The 26,336-nt window shown below is 34.6% G+C and overlaps 1 protein-coding gene across 3 annotated transcripts; it reads right to left on the bottom strand.

Annotated features, from left to right (window-relative positions):
* Positions 1-1,695: 1,695 nt before the first annotated feature.
* LOC134855326 (polypeptide N-acetylgalactosaminyltransferase 13-like) lies at positions 1,696-26,133 on the bottom strand. Of its 3 annotated transcripts, none has more exons than XM_063871832.1 (5): positions 26,114-26,133; positions 14,289-14,870; positions 10,741-10,905; positions 9,681-9,776; positions 1,696-3,409 (listed from the first exon to the last, which is right to left on the bottom strand). In XM_063871832.1, the coding sequence occupies exons 2-5, from the start codon at positions 14,590-14,592 to the stop codon at positions 2,190-2,192; spliced, it is 1,785 nt and encodes a 594-aa protein (XP_063727902.1). In that variant the 5' UTR covers positions 14,593-14,870; positions 26,114-26,133; the 3' UTR covers positions 1,696-2,189. The 3 variants fall into 3 exon arrangements, with proteins under 3 accessions (XP_063727902.1, XP_063727910.1, XP_063727896.1); XM_063871840.1 differs by having other exon boundaries at positions 14,289-14,683; positions 26,114-26,132; XM_063871826.1 differs by lacking the exon at positions 26,114-26,133 and adding an exon at positions 23,032-23,241.
* Positions 26,134-26,336: the final 203 nt, after the last annotated feature.

Raw genomic sequence — 26,336 nt, 5'->3', positions numbered from 1 at the left:
ATGCAACCGTTATTTAAAAATGTCTTAGATAAAATTTATTCAAACATATTGCTACAATTTCATAACAGATGAAAACTGAAAACAAAATTCATATCCCTTGTATCCAATTTTAACGACAAAACGATTTATCACGCATTTAGAAGCACGCGTGATTTATAATTTACCATATTTTTGAGCATTTACTATACTTCCAATTTAACTAGCTGGCCTCTATTGAACTTGAAATGATTTCCGAGCCGGATTACTTGCCACATTTTCTATGCTTTCCATGGAAAACAGTAGTCATTTTGTGCGGGTAAACTGCCCCTAAATCCCCAAATTGGCTTTTTGTTTCGACTTTCGAAGAAAACGGAATATTTACGCTCGGTGTTTTTTTTATTCAGTCATTTTTCGGCGATCGAAATAATTGTTTTTAACAGAAAATTTTTAAAGTCCCATTGAAGCTACAGACTCCCTGAAACCAAATTTAAAAAATATATATTTGACCTCCGATTTTTTTCGCAAAGTTTCGGGTGTTTGAAACTTGGCCAATTTGGCCATGCTTTGCACTAATTTATGTTCATTTTGAAGATTTTATTCATATTGCTGAAGGCGTAACGCGAGTTAATTATGCGTGGCGAATTATCCCGAACAACAAAATCGTTCCAAATTGAATTGAGACAAGTTATTTGGTCGTACTGATTTCTTATGACTCAAATTTGTACACTAGATCTTTGATATTGTCCAAAATTTATAGTTTTTCAATAATTTATTTTCCGAAAATTTTTTCGATATAGATTAAGGGGCAGTCGGAACATTCAGGGCTTTGCCCTGATATACGATCAGTCTTGTTCAATTTTCCATTGCTTCACATGAAATACTTTTTGAAATCTAAATTCATCGGTATCTTTCAGATAGAATATTTTGAAAAAATCCGATAAAAAGGGTTAAGTATTTCACTTATTACAGAGGTGCAGCAAAGCCTAGCACCACTTATGATACAAAAAATATATAGCCCGGTAAACTATCCGAGACAAACTGAAAATCAAGACGCCAAAATGAAAAACAAATTTGAAAAAAAAACTATATCTACCAAAGTTTTCATAGGTTCATCTCAAATTGTCTTGAAAAAAAATCATTTTCAGAAAAAGAACACAAAAAAAACTTACGAAGCAACAAAAAAGCCAACACAACTTGAGCATACAACAGTTGAACCGAAAATTTTTTTCATTTAACTTCAAGTAAACAAGTCCCCCAATTGGGCTAGTTCGCACTTTAAACAACGCAATTTGATGCCACTAAGCCGATACAATATAACGCCAATAAAAATCTACCAACTCGGAGTTGGTATTTTACCATAAATTTTACAAAATTCCAACACAATGTTTAAAAAGCAGACGTTTAAAATGCAGACTTTTGGTTGAGGAAAGTAAAGATTTCAGGAAACTGATTCAGTGATTCTGTTGTACAAAATGTTTACGGGGAAAAAACCAAATGCTCCGATTTGATAACGCTAGCTAATCACAAGCAAAAAAGATTCGAAATTGGCCTGAATAATAAACACCCGAAGCATGAATGCTCCGTCACTTTCCTCGACAGTTGAAACAAAAATCGGACATCGTAAACCTGAGCCATTACTATGATTTTTATCCAGGTTTATTTAGGTTCTTTATCTTATCAAACAAAGAGAAAACAGAATTTATTGATCATCGGATAACATGAACATTTTATAAAGAAAAAAGAATCAAATATAAGTGAAAATAATTCAAACTGCGAATATACATTGCTCTGCATCTGAAACAAACCGTTTTATTCTATTTTTACCGAGATATGTAATAAAGATAATTTATTCGGCATGAGTACTTAAAGCGCCAGTGAATATTTCTTCGGTCAACATCAGTGAGAAATCATAGGTCGAAATGACTAATAAAAAAGCTGTTCAAAGTTTCCGTTATCTGCACACCACGATTGCGATACCTGCTAGTCTGTAAAATTTTGATTGCTACGAAATTTGATTGCTTGAGCTTCCTTTTTTTGGAAAGAGGTATCAAGTTAAATAGCTATAATTATGGGAATCTTGCTAAGAGCACCTTTCTTGTATTTAAATTGAAAATTAACAACTCCGCCCAAAATCATTCAAGTTTTGGAGACCTAGGCTGTGTTGAGTTGATCTGCTCATGACAATTGGTAAAGTGAGTCCCTGGTTGTTATTAAGCATTGTAGTACTCTTTAAATGTGAATGCCTGATTGCTATCATGTGCATCACATCTATACAGCAACAGAGAGTCCCCTACACCCGCCGCACAGTATTCACTATTGGCCTTGGACTGAATAGGAGTACCTGCACCACTATGGCTCCAACTCTGCATTACTTTACCACTGCATGGAGCCAGTACGATCTTCTGGTACACTAGATCTGCTTCCAGGCACGCGTCCACCCCATGACGAATCTCATCCTTTGCAGTCATCTGGAAGTTCTGTGATCCGGTGTAGTGACATGCCGGATAAAGTGCCACTTCGCCCGTTTCTTTTTGCATTGTGTCTACACATTTTTCAGATGTCTTTATACCACCTCCTGCTTTTAATTTCAGCGAAGGTACATACTTATCTGGTACTACGTTTTCCATGTACCACTTAAACGACTTGCAATTGAGACTTTTCCTAAGCGCGACACGTGACGATATGTTACCGGCGTCCAACGTTTTCAGCTCTGGATGCCTTAAATACACGATTTCTTTGTACTCATCGAGCCAAACATCGGCAAGACGCTTCTGGTTAATGGACATGGAGTTCTTCACGTGGGCGGGATAAGGGGATCCACCTCGGAACACGTGACCGACATGCGAACAAGGCATGATGTCCAACCTACCGCCACACATCCACGTTTTAAATGATAATTCCACATTTTCGCCTCCCCAAACTTCAAAACCAGGATCGTACTTCCCCAGATATTCCCACCATTTCTTTGAAATAGCAAAAAGTCCGCCTGCCATAGTGGGAGACCTTACAGGGTCTGATTTCAGTTTGATTTTTTCCTTGTCAAAATCTGGAAGACCCTGCCAAATATGCAATAGACCCCAGTTGAACACACCCTGATTATCTATAGTACTGGCTCCTACAAATTCAAACCCTTCGGCTTTGATGATGTCGTGCGAAGGCATCACTACATTACGATAGTCTTCTTTGATTCTCTGTAGCAAAGGTTCTAGCCATCCTGGTCCAACCTCGCAGTGGGAGTCCAAGAAGAGAATGATGTCACCACTGGCCTTGTCGCTGCCCGCCATCCTGGCTTTGATCAGGCCGAGGCGTTTCTCGTTCCTCACTAACTTAACCATCGGCGGGAAAAAGGTTCTAATTGCATTTGGGAGCACATCAACGTTGGATTTAATGTCGCTGTGGTCGTCCACGAGAATAACCTCCTTCACGAATTCTGAACAAATACATGATTCTCGAGTTTACATGTATTACTTCTGTCGTACCTGTTATCTAATCAATGAAGATTTCTTTGATCAACGACAGGGTGCTTTTCATAACTCCTCTCTCGGTTCTTAAATTTTTGGGTTGTTTAAGTGATTCTTTTTGCAGTAGTTTCAGGTGATATTATAGACTATATTTAGATTAATTTTTGCTCACACATGTTTATGCAATTTGAAGAGTTTTCACTGAATTTTGTGCTGGTTGAGCTAGTATAGAGCTGAATTAAACGAACCGGATAAAATGAACTTATGGAGAATTTTTAAAATCGTTTTTTTTTTTTCAAATTTGCGTATATTTGGCCAAAAAATGATGTGGACTAAAATTGCTTAGAATTTCACCAACTTGTTTTTGGTGCAATTTTGTTGTGCGAAACTTCGAACAAAATTACAATGGATTGTCTCATTTGGTTCAAATTTGAGGAGGTAAACAAGGTCAATTGATGTAAGCATAACAACAATTGACTATCTTTACCTCCTTGATCTGGAACCAAATTAAATGACCCTTTTATGGTTCCGGATAATGACCCGTTTTAAGGTTCCAGATAATTACCCGTTTAAAAATCTGGATAATGACACGAATTTGGAAAAAAAACGAGTTAAAAAATTTTGTTTTAGTTCTGTTTTAGTAGATAGTGCTGATTTAAATTACCCGGACAAAACTAATTAAACTTAAAAATTAAAACGCGTTTTTCTCAAAATGGTGTGATTTTATACAACAATTGACGGATACAAAACTTTACGGGTCCAAAATTTTTCGGATTCAAAATTTTACCCCATGAACGACCATTTTCGGCTTTTTTGGCCAATCAAAAATTACGCTTTAAGTATTGGTAAACTCCAACAATTGGCGCAAACGTTTAAAATGTGTTTTTAAATAAAAAAAAATGATACCTAATATAGTAAATTGACATTTTTGGCTATTAGGTGAAAATGAATTTAATTATACAAAATTGAGATCACTAAACCTTCCCTGTATTTTATTGGGCTCTATAAGATGCTCGCTTTGATATATTGTTAAAAATAAAAACGCTAACTTTTCTTTATAAATTACCAATTTTAACATGTAAACAATTTTTTAACAACTTTTTGGAAATCATACTTTTCGTAAATTTTATTGGGCTATATAAGATGCTCACATTGATATATTTTTGTCAGCAATTGAACCAATAGTTTTGACATAATTTTTGATTGACTAAAAACAGCAAACAATGTCGTTTATTGGGTAAAATTTTGGGGTAAAAAAGTTTGTCTTTATCATTTGTTTGTCTAAATTCAACCCAATTTGAGAAAAACACGGGATCAACCGTACAATCTCCCCCCTAAGTGACCAACCGTAGAATTTCCTCCCTAGCCGCGTGATAAATTTGAAAACTAATTTTGTATAATGTTTGCATTTCGAAAAACGCGCACATAAAATTGGTTGTCACGATTTTTATGTGGGATTGCATTTGAATGCTGCTAACAACCTAAACTAACGTATTTTTAACAGATTTTCTCTAAATATACTTACTTTCTATAAATCTTAGGTATACTTAGTTATTTCCTGAAAAATCCATATTTTCTCCCTCATAAATCAAATGGGGAGGGGGGATTGTACGGTTGATCCAAAACCCGTTTTAAACTCTAAGTTTTATTCAATTTGCCCGGATAACTTAATTTAAATCAGAACTGTCGCTTGTTCAGCACAAAATGTAGTGAAATCGCAATAACATGTATGAACAAAAAAAAACAATCCAATTCAATGAATTGTATCATCGAAATTCGGCGAACTTTTGCTGCCTACTGCAAAAAAACCACTTCAATATCCCAAATTTTTGTGAAATGAGAGTGGATTTATCAAAACAAAACACGTTTTGAAATACCCTTTAGTAAGCTGATCATGCCGCCATTGGCCTTTGACAGCAAAAGCTCTTGAATACAGCAAATGGCAAAGTCTATCAAAATTTAAATATCCCGTTTAATATCCTTTTCCTCATACTGTGATCTACGAAATTTATTCATTGCAATTACCATAGAAAGTTACAAGGTAAGACCCTGATTTTACGCAAATAGATTACTGCAACACACTTCACACAATTAATTATTTTCATTAAAAAGTTGAACGTATAGTAAAAGGAAACAAAAATGACCTTCATTTGGCCTTCCTTTAATAACACTGAATCATATTTACTGCCAAGTAGAGTCGAAAACCTGCTGAATCTGATGAGCGGAAAAAACTACTTAGATGCTACTTTATTCCAAGAACTGTTATTCTAAACTGTACTGTTCGTATTGACTGCTATTGCAAAAAGCTGAAAAATGAAGAATTTATTATTGAATATAAATTTTAGGAAATTTCATACCAGGCAATATGATTTATTACAAAGCTTATTTCATTAACACATACCTTTTTTATGACCAACGGGTCGAATGCTAAGTCTAGGTTAAAAAATGACCTTCGAGAAGTCTAAATTTTTTTACACGTGAAAAAACTTAATTGTTTTGTTTTAGAAAAACCAACTTGGAAGTGGTTCAAATTCTACAGAAAAATGGAGCGCAAGTAAACTGAGGAGACAATACAACTAATTTTTCTGACCAAAATTTTCGAAGTAATTTAAAAACTTTGGAATATTAATACTAGAATTTGAAAACAAAACTGACTTTGTTGTGTTTAATGCATTCTGTTTAATTTAATAGAAACGGCAAGACCCAGTGAGTACTCAGTTTGCCTTCCATCTATTTAATCCCTGTTTTAAACTTTGATCGCTAATTTTACGGTCTGCTCAAAAAAAATTGTACATCGAGGCGAAGCTAAGCATCGCACCATTTGCATAGATATAAAATGCCACAAATCATAGATTTTTTCTCTAACGAAAAGTGAAAACCTTGAATGAATTCTGTTGAAGAAATCGTAGAAAAACCAAGAACAAAAATCTTTTTGCAAATGTTATAGAAAACATTAACCTAAGACATAAGAAAGATTCTGACCAAAAGAACTTCATTTTTTTTTCTCATAAACAATGGATAAAATGATAAGAAAAAAATACTTGAAAGAGAAATCGAGATACAAAAATTCCCAAATTTACTCAAAAACGTTCATTAAAACGTTGCAACCAGACAACGTGCATATCCTAGAAGAAAAACTGGGGACATGAAAAGGCCTTATCTGTTATTTGCTATGAAGTAGGATCAAAATGGAAAAAAAACGAGTAAATGCAAAAACTTGCACAAAATCTGAGAAAACATGTGAAAAAGCTTTTCTTCAAAGATTTCAGCCAGAAAAAACCAAACACCTGAATTTCGTGCAATAATTTTTCGTAGACAAAATAGTCAAATCCAGATAGAAAAAAAAACATTTTCGAAAAAATATGAACTTAAAAAAATTAACACATGAAAACAATACGCTATGCCATCAACTTGAATCGATTTCAAGTTAAATTGTTCTAACCTAAAACACACTGAGCCAATTAAAACTATAAGTAATTCCACACTTTTTTAGAACAAAAAAAATAAATCAGAAACCTTGCATCCGAAAAAAACTGAAAGTTTAATGCAACTAAAAACTTCTGGCAGAAAATTTCTAACAATTTTCTTTACTAACAGAAAATTTTGGCTTTACTAACATAAAAATTGGTACGAAATCATAAGAGCCGACAAAAAATCTTCTTATACTTTAATATATTTTCAGCTGAAGACTCAGTATCCTAGAAGACTACAGCTGTTAAAACTGCCCTGTGCTAACAATAGAGATCTTCTCAAATTTGCAGATCCTGTGAACAAAGATCTTTAAGAGGAAAAAGTATGGTACCCGATTGCATTATCCTTGCTTATCGCAACGGTAAATAATTTATACCAATCATCGAAATATATAACAATCATCAAAATTTTCAAATAAGCTTTTTTATAACAATTTTTCCAGTGTTATTTTGGAGAAAATGTTTTCGTCAGAAACTTGGATTGTTAGATCCTCAAATCAACAGTTCTCATAGCCCACGCTCTTTTCTTTGTACTAAGTCCCAGTATAAGAAACAAAAAACTATTGGCTCATAAAACGTTCAATCGGCGCCTAAATTCACCTTGCATAACTGGTTTTCGGCTCACAAAACATAATTTTCGCCAAACAGTTTTTATTGTTATTCAGAGCAATTTTAAGAAAAAAGAACAAAAGTCTACTACCTTTTTGAGAAAACAAATTTAATTTTTGTTGACAATGCACCAAATGCCAATTTCGAAATTCTCATTTGTTTCTCTCAACGCAAACCAACAGCGGTTTCAATAAATTATCTTATGTATTTCACTGTGTTAACAGATAAAAAACAGCTGTACAATTAAACCAACTTCTAACTTCCGCTCACACGGGGCTTGATTTTGCAATTTTTATCGGCGGTTTATGCCTTTTTCGGCACTTGCCAAACCTTTTTCTAATTGGAGCTGCCTGCTCAGCCATCTACAGCCGAATAAGTCCATCTTTTGAGTAGAAAAGAAAACTGACGTGAACATAAACACCCTTGAGAGCAAATACTTAAAAAAAAGAGTCAATAAACGCAAGTAAACAGAAAAAAAATCGGACTTGTTTTTTGTGGACTATCGAACTGAAAAAAAAATAGATTAACTCAAAGCTCTGTGAATGTCTAGACACAGCCGAAGCTGTGTTCGCAAACACTAGCGAAGGCACGACAAAAAGCAGCTCTAGATTTCTAAAAAGTGCAATAAGAAAAAGTAAAAATAAGCCTCGATTAGTAAAAATTCTGCGACGTCTCGGACTCGAACTCAAGACCTACTGCGACCTAGAAGTTATGACTCTCACGCACTTGCCACTCAGCCACGGACGCTTAGCCGATAACGAAAACTAGACACAAATAAAGCCGAGAACAGATGCTACGAATGTTTCACTGCTATAGATCGTGATTATAGCAAAAAAGCACACACATTTGAAAACACTGGATCGATAGGTCAATTATTTTTATTTCGCTGGGAAATCAAATTACTATATCCATTTTCGAAATTGGAAGACTATCACGTTATTCGTGACTTTAACACTTTGGCTGTTTGGTACTGGATTTATTTCATTGTAACAAAGGAAATGAACTGAACTTGAAAAGAAGTCAAAAGTCAAACCACAAAAAAGTAAACTTGAGCCTAAACAAATTTTAAGACTAAATCTTAAAAAACTAAGTTGATCGACTCTTAAAAACATAGCCAACAGACAGTTGGAAAAGAGTCAATGAACGCAATTAAAAAGAAGAAAAAAACTGACTTGTTGTTTGAAAAAATCTCAACTTTCGAACTTCACAAAAAATTAGATGCATTTAAAGCTCTTTGATTTTATAAACAATTTACGATTTGCACTTTTTCGATAAAATTAAACCCAAATTGAGAAAACAGTTTCAATAGATTAAATTTTATTTCGCTGATTATATCTTAAAATTAAATACCATTTACGAAACTAGAAGTTCATCACGTTTTTCGTGGCCTTTTGACTTTCGCTGTTCGATAGTGGAGTTTATCAAAGGTGCTACCAAAATTAACACTTTTATTTGAGAGTTGGATTGGCAAAAGAGTGAAATTGTACTACAACACAATGCTCGCAAGATCGCTTGCGTTATTATTACGATGTTGGTTAGATTTTTAAAAAAAGAAATGACAACTCAGGTAAAGAAGAGTTTTCGAACTGTAGGGCCACACTCAAAACAAAATCAAAAAGCATACAAATAATAATTCAAGTGCAAAAAATAGCTTGGGTTATCTTGATTCATGTGTCAATATCAGCGTATTGTACACATTACACTTTTTAGGACAGATTACTTGAAAAAACCCTTTTTGCATACTCAGTATACGACTAGACCACAACTCATTTAATACATGCGTTATGCGCAAACTGCAGTTAATCTAGTTAGAAGCTATTCGTTTCTATGAATCCGAAAATTTTGTGTCCTGAGTCCAACTATTTTTTTTCTAAAAACTGCTCCGGAGCGTAAAAATGTTTTTAATGGTCAGTACGCATTTTTTGTTCGAAGATTTTCAAAACTGCTTAAAGACGCCAATTTTCATTTAAAATATGACCTGCGCGGGAAATTTTGCAGAGCTGAAACTTTTTTTGATATAAATTATACGTCCTCATTTCTACACAATTACACGTTATGAGAGAATAACTGATACACGCTTGTACATCATCAGCTTGATTTGCTCACATTACATGCATGTTCATTGACATGAGGGATTCCCCTAAAAATATGAGAAACTAACTGAGCGGTGTCCTGTTAAGCACACTGATGACTGTCCTGAGCAGAACTGAAGGTGCCTCGTTGTAAAATATCACAATGATTGACGTCGAGGGCAAATCTGAAATAACACTTTTTATCATACTCACAAAAGTTCCACTATACTAAAATAACTTGTTTAAAGCAAATTATTTCAAAACATAACAGCACAAAATAGCATTCAAATTCGATTAATAAATCTGAGCGAAAAGGTTCCTTTTTGGTGTCCGGGAAATCAAAAATGATTCTCAATTCTCCTTCCGCAAAGTTATTTCAAAGCATCTTTTTGGTCCAAGAAATTTATAATAATCACAAGAGTAACCAGATGTTATGCAAGTAGCACAGAATATTCCAAACAGAGTTTTTATTCTGGCAAAAAAATTAACACAGAGGCGAAGCTGAGCGTCGCACCACTTGGAATACAAAACAAGAAACCCGCCAAGTCAGAAAAAAATCGAAAAAACTCGAAAATGTCAAAAAAAAATAGATCTTTAAAAAATAAGCTAGTTTTCAAATGGAAAAAAAGCCAAGACAATAGAATGTGGAACAAGCACCGGAAAAAATTATCAAACATTAGCAAAGCCGAAAAACAATCAACAAGACTTAAGTCAATAAGTCCTCTTCACCCTCAAAACACAGACATGCAAACACATATTTTTTTGCTCGTCGAAAGAAGCAACATGGTCATTAAACGGATATAATATAGATCAAAACCTATCAAGCCGAAAGAATAGGAAAAAAAAACAAAAAGCCAAAAAAATTGTTGTCATGAAAAACGTGAACTATTAATTAGGAATTAATTATTAAGATTTTTAGCATTTTGGGCGATCCAGAGCTGAGCATAAAAAGTTGTCCTTTCCTTTTTTTTGATTGTTCTGACAAAATTTTAATTTGTTCAAAGATTTGTCTCTGAATCCAGGAACATTCAGACACAAAATTGAGCGCCTACTCAGTGCACAGTTTGGCCTCGTAATGAACACATAAATTTTCTTGTGTGACAGAATTATGGTGTATAAATAAGTAGAATACGGCGATGACTTACTTACCCTGGTCATATTGGATGTTGAGGCAGTCGGGGTGTCTGAGGTCCTTCACCCTTCTGTCCAAGGGCACTTTCTCACTGGCAACAGTGTCGAAGTTGTTCTCTTTGAACCTTCTCTTTGCCTCTTCCACTTCCGCACCCACATGAACAACTTCTGCCCCGTTCTGACCTATTCCGCGAAGAAAAAGTATTACCACGACAAAACAAGTGGTCACAACCAAATTCAACTACAATACTTCAGTATATATCAGAAGAAAATTGTTCAAAAGATTCGCAAAGATCGTAAATAAGGCCTGAAAATCTGAAAATTACGACAAAAATTAACTGCTTTTAGTCCCCAATTTTCAAAATCTCGTTCCAAAACGAAACAAAAACTAAGTCACAATGGTCATATTGACAAACTATTCCCAAACTGATTAATATTTTTAGTTTCAAACTCAACAGAACCGGAAAACACTTCTAATCGACGGCCGTGAAAGTTACAAAGAAACAGGAAAAAAAAGAATGGAATATTCACTGGAAGTGTTCGTGGCGAGGGTTCTATAAATGCAAAGTTGCGGCGATACGTGGAGACGATCTCAAAAGATAGCTCTCATAGCAAAAGATGTTTATTTAGCTCTAAGGTCGGCCATAAAAAGGGCCCTCAATAGACTGAAGCTAATTTCCCATTGCCGACAGAAATTTGGACAAACAAACCAAGCTACACGAAGAATTTTGTCTTCAGAAAGAAAGAAGAAAGAGTGCTAATCTTTGAAAATGGACAAAATTCAGGCTCTGCAATTACATCGAGATGTTGGCTAGGCGAGGAACCCTCAGATTTGCTGTATTAAATTCTATCAAATTTACCCTGTCGACATTTAACGGTACAAACTCTCCCTGTACAAATTTACCCAACAGAGGTTAAAGTAGAAAAGGGTAGAATGGCAAAGGGAAGATTGTAATAGGGTAGATTATCATGGAGTTATTTTATACAGCAGAAAAGTATACCTTCAAACTTTTCCAATATTTTCTAATTAGTCACGCTTAAAAGCTGGCTTAGAAAATGACTTCCTATAATCAGTCTTGATTCTAGAAAGTTTTATTTATTGCATCATCTTTGATTGCATCAATAGAAGCAAAATTTATTGCATTACTGCATCAATAGAAGCAAAATGGTTTTAACAAAATGGTTTCGGCAACAGTGATTTTTGAAAAAAATATAAATAGAACAAAACACAGACTTTTCTCAATTTTTTTTTGCGATTTAAATATTTGGTATTTCTCATTCCCCCCTGCCGACCCAAAAGGATCCCCATTTGTACTATTTTGAGATATCTTTTTTGGTGATAGACCCTAAAATTTTTCTGAAGGCGCCTTAGGCGCCAATATACACTAATTTTGAGGGGGGAGCGCTCGCCAAAAAAAATGTGATTTTTTTGGTCAGCATTTTCCAAAAAGTGCTTAAAACCGCCTTGTTACACACCTTTGAATGGTTCAATTAATTTACAAAAAACACCACTCTACTCATACTTTATAAGCCGCTGTGTACGCAGCACACAAAAAAAATGTCAAAAGCCGATGCCTTTTACACAGCGGCGAAGCATAGCTTCGCACCACTTGTGATACCAAGAAACTACAAACAAAAAATGTCAAAAAATTGCAAAGTCAAAGAATTGTCTCAAATGATGTTCAATTAGATGAAAACACGTTCAACGATACAACCCCGGCATTTAAAAGGCAACCCGTTGAGCCGAAAACATTATTGTCATAAAAATTTTGACCTTTTAAACTTTTAAATTATACCCCCCCCCCCCTGGAAGCAAAAATATGAACGTTTTTGTCCTTTTAAACCACGCAAATTAAGGTCACTTAGGCCGTTATAAAATAAGCCGACACCATATATTCCTCTAAAATTAATCAAAAACACTTTCATTTTCATTGAAATTGCTTGCGTCACATGCCGGTTCCAATTAAGCCGACAAAACATAGACAGACATACGATAATCAGACAGTAGGCCGACAATTTTTTCAGAAACGGAAAATTTTCTGTTTAAAAAAATGTCCTGCCCAGATGCGAGCCCAGGATCTTTGCCAAACCAATTATGGACATTACCTCTAGGCTAAGTGTGCCGGAGATACTCACTAATTTGAAATCAAGCTATCAAATGATTCAAGTGATTTTGTTATGCAAATTGCTAATCTGAAAAAGCTATATATTAGTGAAAAAAAATCAAGCACCGTTGCAAAACCATTGCCGCTCGCAAGCATAATCAGATTAAAGTAATGATAAGACCACCTGAAAAAAAACATTTGTTTCCAAGCACTTAGAATGTGAAGTAATTTTGGCGTAACTTTGTCTTTTTTGCTCAAGATCAGGTTAAGGTAAAGAACAATCGTAGATATCATGTGCTCGATTGTGGTATAATATCAAAACTTTACAGTCGTGATTCATATTCGAAATGGATATGTTAGAAATATCTTTCAGTCACGGAAAACTGGTCTGCACATTTTTGCTATTCAGACTGATATCCAATACGGAGACGAAGTCACTCCAAAAGACGCAGAAAAAATACAATTCACTTGCAACATATTTTACGTTTTTTTTTTCGATTAGTTTAGGAAAACATTGTGTTGGATTCAGATGTAACACATAAGCAAAGCAGAAATAAGCGAAGTAGAAATAAGTCTCGAATTAGCGAAAATCCGGCTACATCTGAGATTCAATCCTGCGACCTGGAAATTGAAATAAGCGAAGTAGAAATAAGCCTCGAATTAGCGAAAATGCGCCCTGGAGTCTCACAAACTAACCACTCAGCCACGGAAGCCTAATAGATACCAAACACTAGCCACAAGTAAAGCAGATAACAGGTGCTACGCAATTTCCATTGTTACAATGAAATTTCTCGAGAAGTGACAACTTTAAATTTCCCAAGAAGTGAAAACAAAGGTTCGTAATAAAAAACTAAGCCAATCGCTAGTGTACAGATAAGCGAACTTGGTTATCATACACTTGAAATTGTCGAATAGCTGAAAAAAGGCAGCGATATCATGAACACATTAAAAAAAAAACAAATAGAAAACAACTTTTTCTGAAACTGTTCACAATTTTTCAAAACGGACCAAAATTTCTTTTTCATGTGAAATTAGTCGATATCACTGTTGTTAAATCAAAAGTAAATTATTGAAAGAAAACATGAAAAAATCAGATTTCACACAGGTGAAACTCAAATTCGCGAAAAATAAGAAGCTGCATAAAGGTTAAAAAAATACAGAAGAAGCCAAAATAAGCTTTGAAATAGTAGCTACCGGAACCGAATCCCTGATGTTGAGTTTGCTAGTGTAATGCTCTCGCATCTCCGACATGTGTGCTTTAAATATCTAAACACTAGCCACCACAAAAAAGGGTATCAAAAAAAACACATGCTATTAAATTGCCAAGGCGATGCAGCGAAATTGTTTTCATAAATAAACACTACTTTATGCGAGTTGGATAAGAAAAAAAAACGAGAAGAAGAGCGCTACGCTAGCCAGCTTGCGTAGATAAGACCATTCTAAATATGAATGTAACCATACCTGGACTGTTGTCACCTCCCACCAGCGTTAGGTTGAAGAAAAGATCCTTTTTTCCAAAATTCCACTGTGAAGGGAACTCAGAGGACTCTCCTTGCAATGTAAATGATACCACAGGCGACGACTTAGCCACATGCCTCGGATTCAAATGTCTTGGATCTCCCATCTGATCTGAGCCGGTATTTGTACGACTTTCGAATAAAAATGTTTCCACAAATAGTGCGATCACCATGCAAATTGCCACCAGTCCCATACATCTACCAAACTTACGCGGCATCAATCGTCTCATAGCTCTAACTATCGACATTGAAATGTAATATAGCTTCAGTAACACGTGTATATAGTAGCGTTTGGCGCCTAGGGGTCTTGATGATGACGAAAACCAATTTCTTCAAGCCCTGTCAAGATATTCGTTATAATTGACCGCCAATTATTTCTGCATTTAAATTTTATTTTGGCAAGTAGAGTGACTGCAGTTTAACTTGCAATGTTATGCTACTGATTTAGATTTGTCATCGAGTTGTATCTACTGCGTTCCACATGTCGGAAGAACCAAGACCTCTGCTGAGCCAAAGCACATGCTCACTGTAAAAAAAATAACACAAACCGTTCAATTAATAATTCAGAAATCGTTTCCACGGAATAAAAAACAGTATAGCAAATTTCCTCTTCACCAGGAAAACAAGAGTAGTAAAAATATTATTCACGCTAAATCATGCCCAGTGGTTACTGATACGAAGCAATCGTTAAATTAAGGTATGAAAAGGCAAAAAGACATGCAATTCGCGCCCCATCTCCTCTTGTTGCTGGAAAGCGTAATTTTAGGTCTGCTAGGATAATGAATTTGAAAAGTAAGCTTCAAAAAACCAGACCCCAAAGTATAACCCATAGCCGGTTGCTCGACAGGTAGTACATAATACTGGGACCACTGTGATTCAAGCAAAGATAATTTAAAATAGGAAACTGAAAAACTAAAAAAAAAAACATTTTTTTTTTCACACAGAGGCAAAGCAGAGCACACAACACTAACATAAAACGTAAGCAGAAAAAATGTTGAAATAAAAACTGAATGAACCAAAATGTTCGTATGTCTCGATAAAAGATAACTAGCGGACCAGCTGAAGTTGGAATAGCTGTTTGATGATTTTGGAAACTTTTATACTAAAGTGGGATGAAATGAGTAATTTCAAAGAATGGATTTTTCAAAAACCGTAGTTGATTGTTTACTAAAATAACAAAAATTTAAAAATTTTGAGACACTGAAATCTTCCCTAAGACATTGGATTTTTCTTACGAAAAATTAAGAATCGCCGCTTCTGCAGCAAAAATTCTCACAACTGGTTCTTACGATTTAAATTTTCATTTTCATCGTAGATCTTATAGTAGTTTTTCAAAAATGGTCAAAAATTCAAACATTTGGCTTACGTTTTTTCTGCAAAAAAGATGGTCGTGTCGGTTTTCCGGTCAATCAATCAAAATGAGACTTTCCCGAGACTCAAAAAATGTTGTAAAACTTTTGATGTAGACGCTTACGCACAAGAGAAGATTCACACCAGCAGAAATTCATGATTAGGGAGGGCAGTTTTCGAGAAAAGTCAAAAAGAATCAGCAAACGGTCGAACATTCAAATAATTGATTGCTCCGAAAGCCAGAAATTTCTGTCAGACTTGGTAAAATTACAATGTACAGAAAAATCTCAATAGCAGACTTGGTAAAATGACAAATTACAGAACTTTCAATTATAGTACAAATATAGTTACAACCAAATTAAATCCATGCTTCACAAATACAAAAATTATTACCAGAATATAAATACCCTTAAAAACTGAAGCTTAACCGACGTAAGCTAGGCCGAAAACAAATCAGAATGAAATTCAACATTTTTTGAAGATAATTGTTTTCAAGAATGTCCAAAAATTACTCCAAGTGTTTATAACAGAAATTGAGCCCGTCTTGAAATTCACCATTCCTACAAATATGACTATTCCGAACAAAGTTATTTACGGATAAAATGTCTAGTACCCGATTGCATAACCCTTAGATGAGAATGAGAATTGTTAAAAAGAGATAAAATCTGGTCAACATTAACATAAATCATACTGGCAATCAAAACTCGCTTCAAATGTGGAAAACTGAAAAACTCAGACGATGAATCAGGAACCACGTTCAATAGGATTTATTTTATTCGAAAGTTCACTTTTTTAACAAACAAGTCTCTGCTCCATCACAAAAGAAACTCACAGGAAACTGCAAGCTGTATGTAGGAATTTACCAAGTCAAATTATCTGAATCCGTCGTTTCTCGGTGCTAACATGGATGCATACTTAACTTTAAAAAAGAAATTAACAAAATGTTACAGAAGATGGCTAGTGCAATCTAAACAATAAAATGCATAAGAGATGAAATTCCTCTACGAACCAGAAACCTTTTACTCAATACCCTTGAATTAAGCCATTTACACTATCCATGCATGCTTTTGAGTGGTTGTACTGAAGAAAATCTAGACAAGCTGGAAAAGCAAATAAAATGGGGTATACAATTTGTCATGAACATAAACATAAGAGAATCTGTCACATATGTGAGGGAAAAACAGAATTCCCACTGCTAGAGATATAATTAAATACAGATTAAGCCAAAACAGAATTAGAGCATTTAACTTCCTGCAGTTTCCGAATTCTAATTTCCGCTTTAATCATCGCATCGGCTCATTCTCCTGCCAGGATTGTTTAAAACCTAATTTCTTCGTAGGTCATTTCTATTTACATCAATAAAAAATTTTAACTTGGTAATTCAAAAAATCATCTCCATGAAAAAAAAAACCTGTACGCTATCAAACAAATTAATTAAAAATGCACACTAGAGAATAAATTCTAATATAAAGGGTAGACTCTGCTAACACCCAACTTCCCCCTTACTTCTTAAGTGGAGTCTTATATAATTCTATGTATTCAGTGACCGATGAAACATTTTTTTTATTCACGTATTTAATAATTATGTACACTTGTTCCATCTACAACCAGTTTTTTAACTCTCTCTCTCTCTCTCTCTCTCTCTCAAAAATTCAGCATATTTTTTTGTTTCCTTGCCTTCATTGACTCTTTATCAACAGTCTCTGGGTAGGTTTCGAAAATTAACCATAATTTGAATCTTAATATCAATGAGCTCACGATGAGTTTCCAGTATTGAATGTCATAACGGGTTAAAATACAGCAAAAAATGGAAAACTATTATTGGGCTCCAAAAGTAACTGGTTTTCGGCCTCAAAATCAAGTAACACAGTATGTTCCGACTCCAGTGGCGCTTACCAAAAACTCAATTACAAAAAAAGTAATGAACTGATATCAAGCTTCAAATTTATAAACTATAAGCAAGGCACAAAAATTTATTTTCATCGGACACCAACAACCTTCTTTGGGCTCTCTGCACCCGTTGATTGAGGGAGAGCATTACCTAGTCGAAAACAAAACTAACAAACAAGTGACTTGGAATTCATCAATTTCGATTTGATTGATGTACAATATATATAATTTAGAACTTAACTGCCACTCCTTCGATGGCGCTTCGCGTTTAGCCAATTGGTGTATGATAACTATTTCTTGCGATCATTTTAGGCGAGCAATGGCTTCTTTGGGAGAATCATGATTCAGACAGGATTGCAATTGGCGAGAAAAAGCTGAGTGTTTCGAAAGAAAAGCAGAGAGATCATAGAAGTCACATCTAATTTATCTGATGTATAGTTGAAGAACAAACAAATTACAAATTCCTGTGCCTGCTGGGGTTTTTCTTAGTGCTATTAAAAATTTTATTTTGATTAACATTCTGGATCAATTCTGGTTGCTCTTGGGTTAACTCCAACATACAAAATGAGAACTCCTATTTCTCTGTTTCACAAATGAACTCACGGCGGATTTCGATTTTTTAATGTCATAACTCACGAGTCAATGTACTGGGAAAACGCAAAAATAATATTCGGCTCCGAAAAGAACACTACTGTGCAAGTAGCACATAAAGTTCCGACCACAGAGGTGATCAAGAAAAACACGAACAAAAGAGTATTGATTTAAGGCTTCAAACTTAAGGTAAAATTGTTCAAAATATACCACACCATTCGGTGATATATTACAATAGGTGGTAGGTTCAATTTCAATAGCTGGATCTTTTTTTGTTATACTATGCAAAATAAAATGCTATTCAAAAACCAAATTTTTTGGCGAAAGAAAAGTAAAATTTGAATTTTTGAATAGCATTTTATTTTGCAGAATAATGTTTTTACAAAAACTATCTTAATGGCAGTACAATTGATTGAAAATGCAATGAGTATATTATGCATTAAAGTTCTCAAATTTAATTCATGCCCTGTACTCAAAATTACCAACTATTGTAACATATCAACCACCATTCTTTGATCGACTTTGCGGTGCAAATTAGTATAAAGAGCAAGAACACAGTTGTTATGCTCTGAATAAAAATACAAACACTTCCTTACATATAGCTTCTTTCCTAGAGAAACCAAAACAAGTTTCGATACCCAATGCAGAGTTTCACACAGAGGCGAAGCTGCGCTTTGCAAGCACAAGCAAGCACACGACAAAAAAAAACAGCTTTATATCGTGAAATAAGCCTCGAATTAATAAAACTTTGCTATGTATGCGCTTCGAACCTGCAACTTCGAGAATTGGAGTCTCATGCCTCTCCTTCTCGGCCACGTACTCTTAACAATCTGCAAACACTAGTCAAAAATAAAGCAGCTACATATGCTAACAAATTGCCTATTCGATACAGCAAAAGTAGCACCTTATACAAAAAGACACAATTTTGCAAGTAATAATTTGGAATATAAGAAACTGCAAACATCCACACTTATTTTGTAATGTAACAAACTGCAAAGCACAAAGCCACAAATAGTATAAATTATGTTTTTCAAAAATTGCAAGATATATTGAGTTAGAAAATTTCTGAAATCGAGTTTTTATGATTGTTATGTGTTTTGAGACAAAAAGCTTTCTTCGGCTCATTTGATGAATTTAAATGTATTATTTGTCTTAACTTATTACTATTCAAATGCCAAAGCAAAAAAAGCAAATTGTACCAAAAAGCCGTAGAGTTGCCCCAAAAGTGGCACCAAAACCATGACTTAGGTTAGAAAAAAGAATAGTAGTAGTATAACACTAACGCTCACTAAAGTTCGCTAGAGTAAAAAAGTGTCAATTTTACGTTATCCGTCGTAAAAAAAATATGCTCCAAATAAAAAAACTGAGAAAGCTTGAAGTAGCACAGAATGTTCCGAACACAGTGGCGCTAAAAAAAAACTCAAGTACGAAAAAGTAGACATTTAAGCTAAAGTTACTTAAAAAAGTTTAAACTATAATTAGGTGAGGTACCCACACCCCTCCTTGCAAAAATTCAGTTATTCTTTACAAAATACAAACACTTCCTTACGCGTAGCTACTTTCCTAAACACATCGAACCATATACTATAAAAAAAGCTTACAGTGTAAAATAGTCTGAAAAGCAAAAATATTTGCATGATTTATATTTTCATACGAGATTCCAAACCATCAACAAAAGCGTCGGGAAAAAATGCCATCTACCGGAATTGAACAGCCGACCTCGAAGTTACAAGGCTAGCACCCTTATTTCTCCACTAAAGGCAATTGTAATAAATAATTTCTAGCCACCAATAAAGCGCATCGAAATGCTATTAAATTGCCAAAACAATGCAGCGAAAGAGCCAGCAAAGTGAGCATTTTTGGTACGATTCGGTTTAGAAAGAACTCGGATTCGTAAGATAACTAACACTACGCTCGCTAGCTGGCTTTTGCAAAGAACTCGGTTTTAAAAATACTAAATTAAAACTAAGTTAGAAGTTGAAATTTCGTGAAACTAATATAAACAATTTCAACCAACGATGCCCAAAATATGAAGAAAAAATTCCCCGTTCAACTGAACTTTTCGCATCTGAAAGTTTTTCCTTTTTGAATGAAAGAGGTGGCGATATGTTAAAGTAAGACTGCCCATCAAAATAAGACTGCTCGTCAAAGTAAGAATTAACTATAATAATGGATCTTGAATCAGGACAGGGTCTCTAAATGACCCGAAAAATATTCTAATTTTCAATGGTGAATTAAAAACAGTTGAACTTGACATGGATATATTTCCACTCCTTTTAACCCTCTTTTGCATATTGTTACAACTACGTAACAAACCGCAGGATCTATTAATCCGTCTGAGCGACAAAATGAAAGACAAAAAAAAAACAACACGCGCGGATGACGCAATTAACAATCCTTCGATTAAAGGCTTTTATTGATTAGTTAAATTAGTCGAAGCACTACAAAAAACATCGAGCTGCACCGATTTGCCTCTTTATTTATTTGCAGTACACTCCCTTGGTGGCGTCCCTCATGATGGAGGGACCGAATGATGGAAATTCATTTTCAATTATTTTCAGCCAATCAGAATTGGGTATTCAAGAAATCGCGAAAATCTTATTTTAAGCAAATAAAATCAGGCCATAAAAACTCAAATTGACTAATAAAAAATCAGCAGAAACATGAATTTTCAAATAGTGTCAGATCTTGGAAAGCTTATTAATTAAAGAAAACCCATTTTAAAAATTTGAAAAACAAAATAATTCTTTTCAATACTTGCACGAATTCTACAGCAAAACTTGCCCTCATTCAGTTTCTCCTAATTTTGACTTAACGGGAGCGACTAACGATTCTGATTGGTAACAAAATTTGAAAAACAAAACATTACATTTTTTGGATCTATTTAACAATCGCCCTCCCTTTGGTATCTACTAAAGAATTGCCACCCCTATAAATAAAAGCAGTAATTAAGCACTAGAGCGTTGCATTTAAAATTCGAATTCTGCTGCAATCTGATTAGCCAAAAATTCAACAACTTAATCTACTTAACAATTACCCCCCCCCCCATCTTTCTTGAAAGGGGGACAATTGTTAAGTAGATCCCATTTTTTCGATACCAACAGGAATTGTACAGCAAAACTTGCCCTTATTCAGTTTCTGCTAATGTTGACTTAACGGGAGCGACTAATAATTCTGATTGGTAACAAAATTTGAAAAACAAAACAATACATTTTTTCGATACCTGCACGAATTATACAGCAAAACTTGCCCTTATTCAGTTTCTGCTAATGTTGACTTAACGGGAGCGACTAAAAATTCTGATTGGTAACAAAATTTGAAAAACAAAACAATACATTTTTTCGATACCTGCACGCATTGTACAGCAAAACTTGCCCTAATTCAGTTTCTGCTAATTTTGACGAACGGGAGCGACTAACTATTCCGATTGGTACAAAAAATTTCCATCATTTGGTCCCTCCATCCTGAGAATAGGGTGAATGACAAGTTGACGGTTCTGATCCAGACAATGAGTTTAATAGACAACTATGTGAGAAAGAAAAGCAAATAAAGCAAGAGCAAGGCACTCAATTAGAAGAAAGTTTTTTGGCCGAATATTGAATCACAATTTGTTTCAGCAGTTAGTCTTATTCTCGTTAGATTTTAGGGCAAGCAAGTTGTGAAACAATTATTCGTTTACCGCCAAAATGCCTTCATTTTGCTTGTTTAGCTCGGTATTAAGTTCACTGTCTAGATCAGCAGGCCCCGAATTTTAGTTAAGTAAAAAACAATTTAGTTAACTAAATAGTTCCTTAAAAACTGTCGATTTAGTTGTTTGAATTGGTTAATTGCGAGTTAGCATGCAAACAAAATCATATCAAAATTTATTGTACTGGCTAGAACTCTTTCCTCGAGTTTTTTACGCTTAAGTAACATTGTGCTTTTAAACGCAACTTATACTTTTTCCGATGTTCTTGTTTTGTGGAATGACCGACCAAACGGTCAATATCTGCAGTATTATGATTTTTGGCTCACGAAAAACTATTTATGTGAATTCGAACCAAAATGATTATCAGCCGAACAGAAAACTTATCGAAATTTTCGACCAAAATGTTTCAATTGAAAGGGACAGCAACAAAAACTGGCCTTTGTTTCAAGTGGGCAGACGAATTGGATTGGGAACATACAAACTCCAAGAAGTCAACTCAACCGCTCTGCCGAAAAAAAATTACTCAGTTAGTGAAAAACTTTTCAGGCATCAGTTTTCAGTACGACTTGAGATCACAACCACCAAAACTTTTCACATGCAGAAGAGGGTTAATATGATACCACACATGACACTAAGATTTTTCTTTGAAGTTTTCAAAATCGGGCAGAAAAACACCCTGCGCCAGAGTTGTTTCGTGAAGTGTGCGAAAGCGAAACAACAACAGAAAACAAAAATATGTAGCTCATTTTCCATCCGGCGCAATAAATCAGATTTGACTATCACATCTTCAAAAACAAAATCGCTTTTTTGCCAGAAACTTTTAAAACCAATCAAGATTCTTTCAGTACCTTTTATTCAGCGGAAAAGACGAATGACGAAATTGAATACTTTGAGAAAGTGGACAGACAGCTTTTTGACCGAAACAAGGAAGGTAACACCTCCATGAGCAACTTTGAGAAGAAAACTTTACATTAAAGACTGCTCGATCTAGCAAAGAAAGAGTCACTCAATTAACTTGGTTCAAATAATTTTCAAAAAAAACGCCGATGAAGCGATAAAACAATAAAACTGCATAAAACAATAAAACGAAAAGAATTTTTAGTAATATTACTTTGATTGTATTTTATTATTGAAAAACTTCTGACATGTCTTAACGCTATGTACTTACATGGTTTTTGAAAAATAAATTTACTTCCTCGCGAATGGTGTTGCACTGTAGTAACACCAAATTGTATACAAAGGTTCTAGAGAGAAAATATGGGCCTAGAAGCCGGCTGTAACAGTCTTGCTAATGGCAGAAGTAGAGATCCAAGGCCTGACTCATTGCTTTTTGATAATTTTTCCACAATATTTGAAAACATTCTACAATAATTGCGAAAGATAATTTGATGTTGACGCATTCTAAGCAAACAAGCTTTCAATTGAAACAAATAAAACTATTTTTGATAGGTTTAACAAGAACGAAGAGATAAAGTGGAGTTTAACAGCACATGCGACACAACACATGTGACACATACCACAAGCTGGCGAGTAGAAGATTAGACGCGCCGACAACTCAGTCAATAATTTCTCACATTTTTTTTTAATTTCGACTAATGTTAAATTTAAGGAACACAGTCGTATCTTTAAAAAAACATATTGAATCACAATTTGTACAGCAGTTAGTCTTATTCTAGTTAGATCAAGCTTATTCTAGTTAGATCAAGCTAGGGCAAGCAAGTTGAGAAACAATAATTCGTTTACCGCCAAAATGCCTTCATTTTGCTTGTTTAGCTCGGTATTAAATTCACTGTCTAGATCAGCAGGCCCCGGATTTTAGTTAAGTAAAAAAAAAATTAGTTAACTAAATAGTTCCTTAAAAACTGTCGATTTAGTTGAAGAAAAGTTAATTAAAACTCGCGTTTTTATACTAAAATTTGCTGCAGTAACAGAAAAAAAAATCATTTTCAACGTATTTTTTGTTTAAAAATAATGTGAGTCTGGAAGAAAACCCGAGTATTTTAGTTGTGGTAAAATTTAAGACGTCACTTCTTAGGCAGACGACCAATTCGCTGAAAATGAAAAAAAAAAGTTCTAAAAACTTGGAGCTTTAAAGTTTTTACACCGCGACCCTCCACATCAGAAAAAAATGGAAGCCGTTGAGTCAATTTTTTTTTCAATATGTCGAGAAAAGATAGTTGTTCTAAAAATTTCATATCTCATCTCTGTCTAGAATAAAGTTCACTTCATTTTAAAAAAACAAGGCAAATCAAAAAAATTGCCACCTGTTGTCAACAAAAAAATAGCCAAGAAAATGTGTCCATAAACAACTTTGAACACAAATTAAATTACCACCTCAAAGATTCACACGCAATAAAACATAATTCGCTCATCCAATGATGCAATATGATACCACAAATCCGATTAAGTAACAACCGAAAGAACTTTTAACCGAGTAAACAATCAAACAAAAAAAACGAAATTACATCAGATTGGAGTTGATAATTCTAATTTGAACGTTAACACAAAGGTGAAGCGGAGCTTCGCAAAACATGAGCTACAGTACAAATAAAAGAAACTTAAGTCGGAAAAAAAAAGAAAAATGACGAACCAAATATTTTGACGAATTCAAACAAAAGCTAGAGTTACGTGTTTGATACTTTTTAAATTTGTTATAATGATGCGGTACGGAATGGGTAAATTCAAAAAAAGAACTTAACCCAAAACCTTAGTGATTATTGAAAATTGCAGACTGGGGAGGTTAGCTTTCGAGAAAAGTATAATGTTTCAAAAAAGGGCGAAAGATCGAAAATTCGACCTTTCCGAGGGTCATTATTTTTTTGTGTAAAAAAATGTGCGTAACCGCTTATGCAGTGCAGCTTCTCACAAGCCATCCCTTTGATTGAAAATAAAATCTCAGATTTGGGAGGATAGTTTTTGAGAAAAGTCAAAAAGTTTCTAAAAACTGCCAAAAAAATCAAAAATTTGACTTTTCTGAGGGCCATAACTTTGTGTAAAAAAAATTGGGTGTAGCCGCTTATGCAGGTGAGCTTCTCAAAACCTGTTCTATCCGTTGAACCCAAAATCTCAAATTTGGGAGAGTAGTTTTCCAGAAGATGTAAAAAGTCGGGCCAAAAATTCTCCCCACACACTTTTTCGAAGGCTGTAGAAAGTGGGGTAAGGTTAAAAAAGAGAGACTGGGGATTATGCAGGCACACATGGGAGTGGGCGGAACTTCCATTGGTACCACTTTTCTTAACATCGGTAGAGTAGTCTTCGAGAAAAACTAAATTTTTGAAAAAGTGAAAAAACTTTCCAAAGCGTCTCAAAAAAATAAATAATTAAAAAAAACCCAATCCCATACGTTTTCATTATACTTGTTTTAATCAAACAGAAGTTGGATAAAAAAAATTCAATAAGTTTCAAACAAACGGTCAAAAATCAGAAAAACTTGAATTTCTTATCTGGTTTTGGGACCTTCTTTTCTTTAGCCGCCACAACCTTGATTTTTTGCAGAAAAAAGTTATGAATTTCAGAAATTCAAGTTTTTCCAACTTTTTTTTCTGTAAAAATCAGGTCGATGCCGCCAAAGAAAAGAAGATTCCTAGGACCGGGTTTCTCGATTGATCACTTAATTTCGCTCGGTTTTTCGAGTTGAGTCAAAAAGTTTCAAAAAACGGTCAAAAAATCAAAAATTTGACTATTCCAAGCGTGATAAACGTAAATATAACAAAATTACACTTAGCTGCTTATGCAAGGTAGCTTTTCAAAATCGATCTATTCATTGCAACCAAAATCTCAGATTTTAAGGGCAGTTTCTGAGAACACGAAGAAAAATATGGGTCAAATAATCGACCCCACAGACTTATTCGGAGTCTGTGGACAGAGGGGTAAAGGAAAATGAGATTAGCAAGGCACAAAAACGTATAGGCGGTCTTTCCATTGTCATCCCTTTTTGAAAATGGGTAGCATGATTTTTCAGAAAAACTTAAAATTTTGCAAAAGTCAAAAAGTTTTCCAAATCGTCTCAAAAACCCAATCCCAGAAATTTTCATGATGGCCGTTTTTGTCAAACAGGATTCAAAGACAGACAAACAAACCCAGCAAGATATCTTACTTTTAACTTAGCAACGGAACAAAACTAACGAAGCAGAAACAGAGTCGACAATCTTTAAGCAGACACCAGCTGAGCCGAAAAAACGGATGAAAAAGTTCTGATTCCCCCCTGAAGCAACAAAAAAACATTTCCACTTGCAATGGAAGCTGCTTACCAGCACAAAGTGAGTCCAAGATGCGGCAATTCAGCCGACAAAACTTGAGCAGATTAACGGAAGTCCTACGACTCATTTTAAACCAGAAAGAATTTCACAAATTGGACATTGCATAGATACCGAAAAAAAAACAAGAAACAGAAATACATTTATATCACTTAAATGGTTCGTTCTTGTATTATACCGGCTTGGTCGACCTAAATTGTAGATTTTGTAGCTTTTA

Source organism: Symsagittifera roscoffensis, chromosome 1 (genome assembly GCF_963678635.1).
Source record: "Symsagittifera roscoffensis chromosome 1, txSymRosc1.1, whole genome shotgun sequence".
In the NCBI taxonomy this organism is placed as follows: domain Eukaryota; kingdom Metazoa; phylum Xenacoelomorpha; order Acoela; family Convolutidae; genus Symsagittifera; species Symsagittifera roscoffensis.
This window is presented reverse-complemented; position numbering and strand designations above follow the sequence as displayed.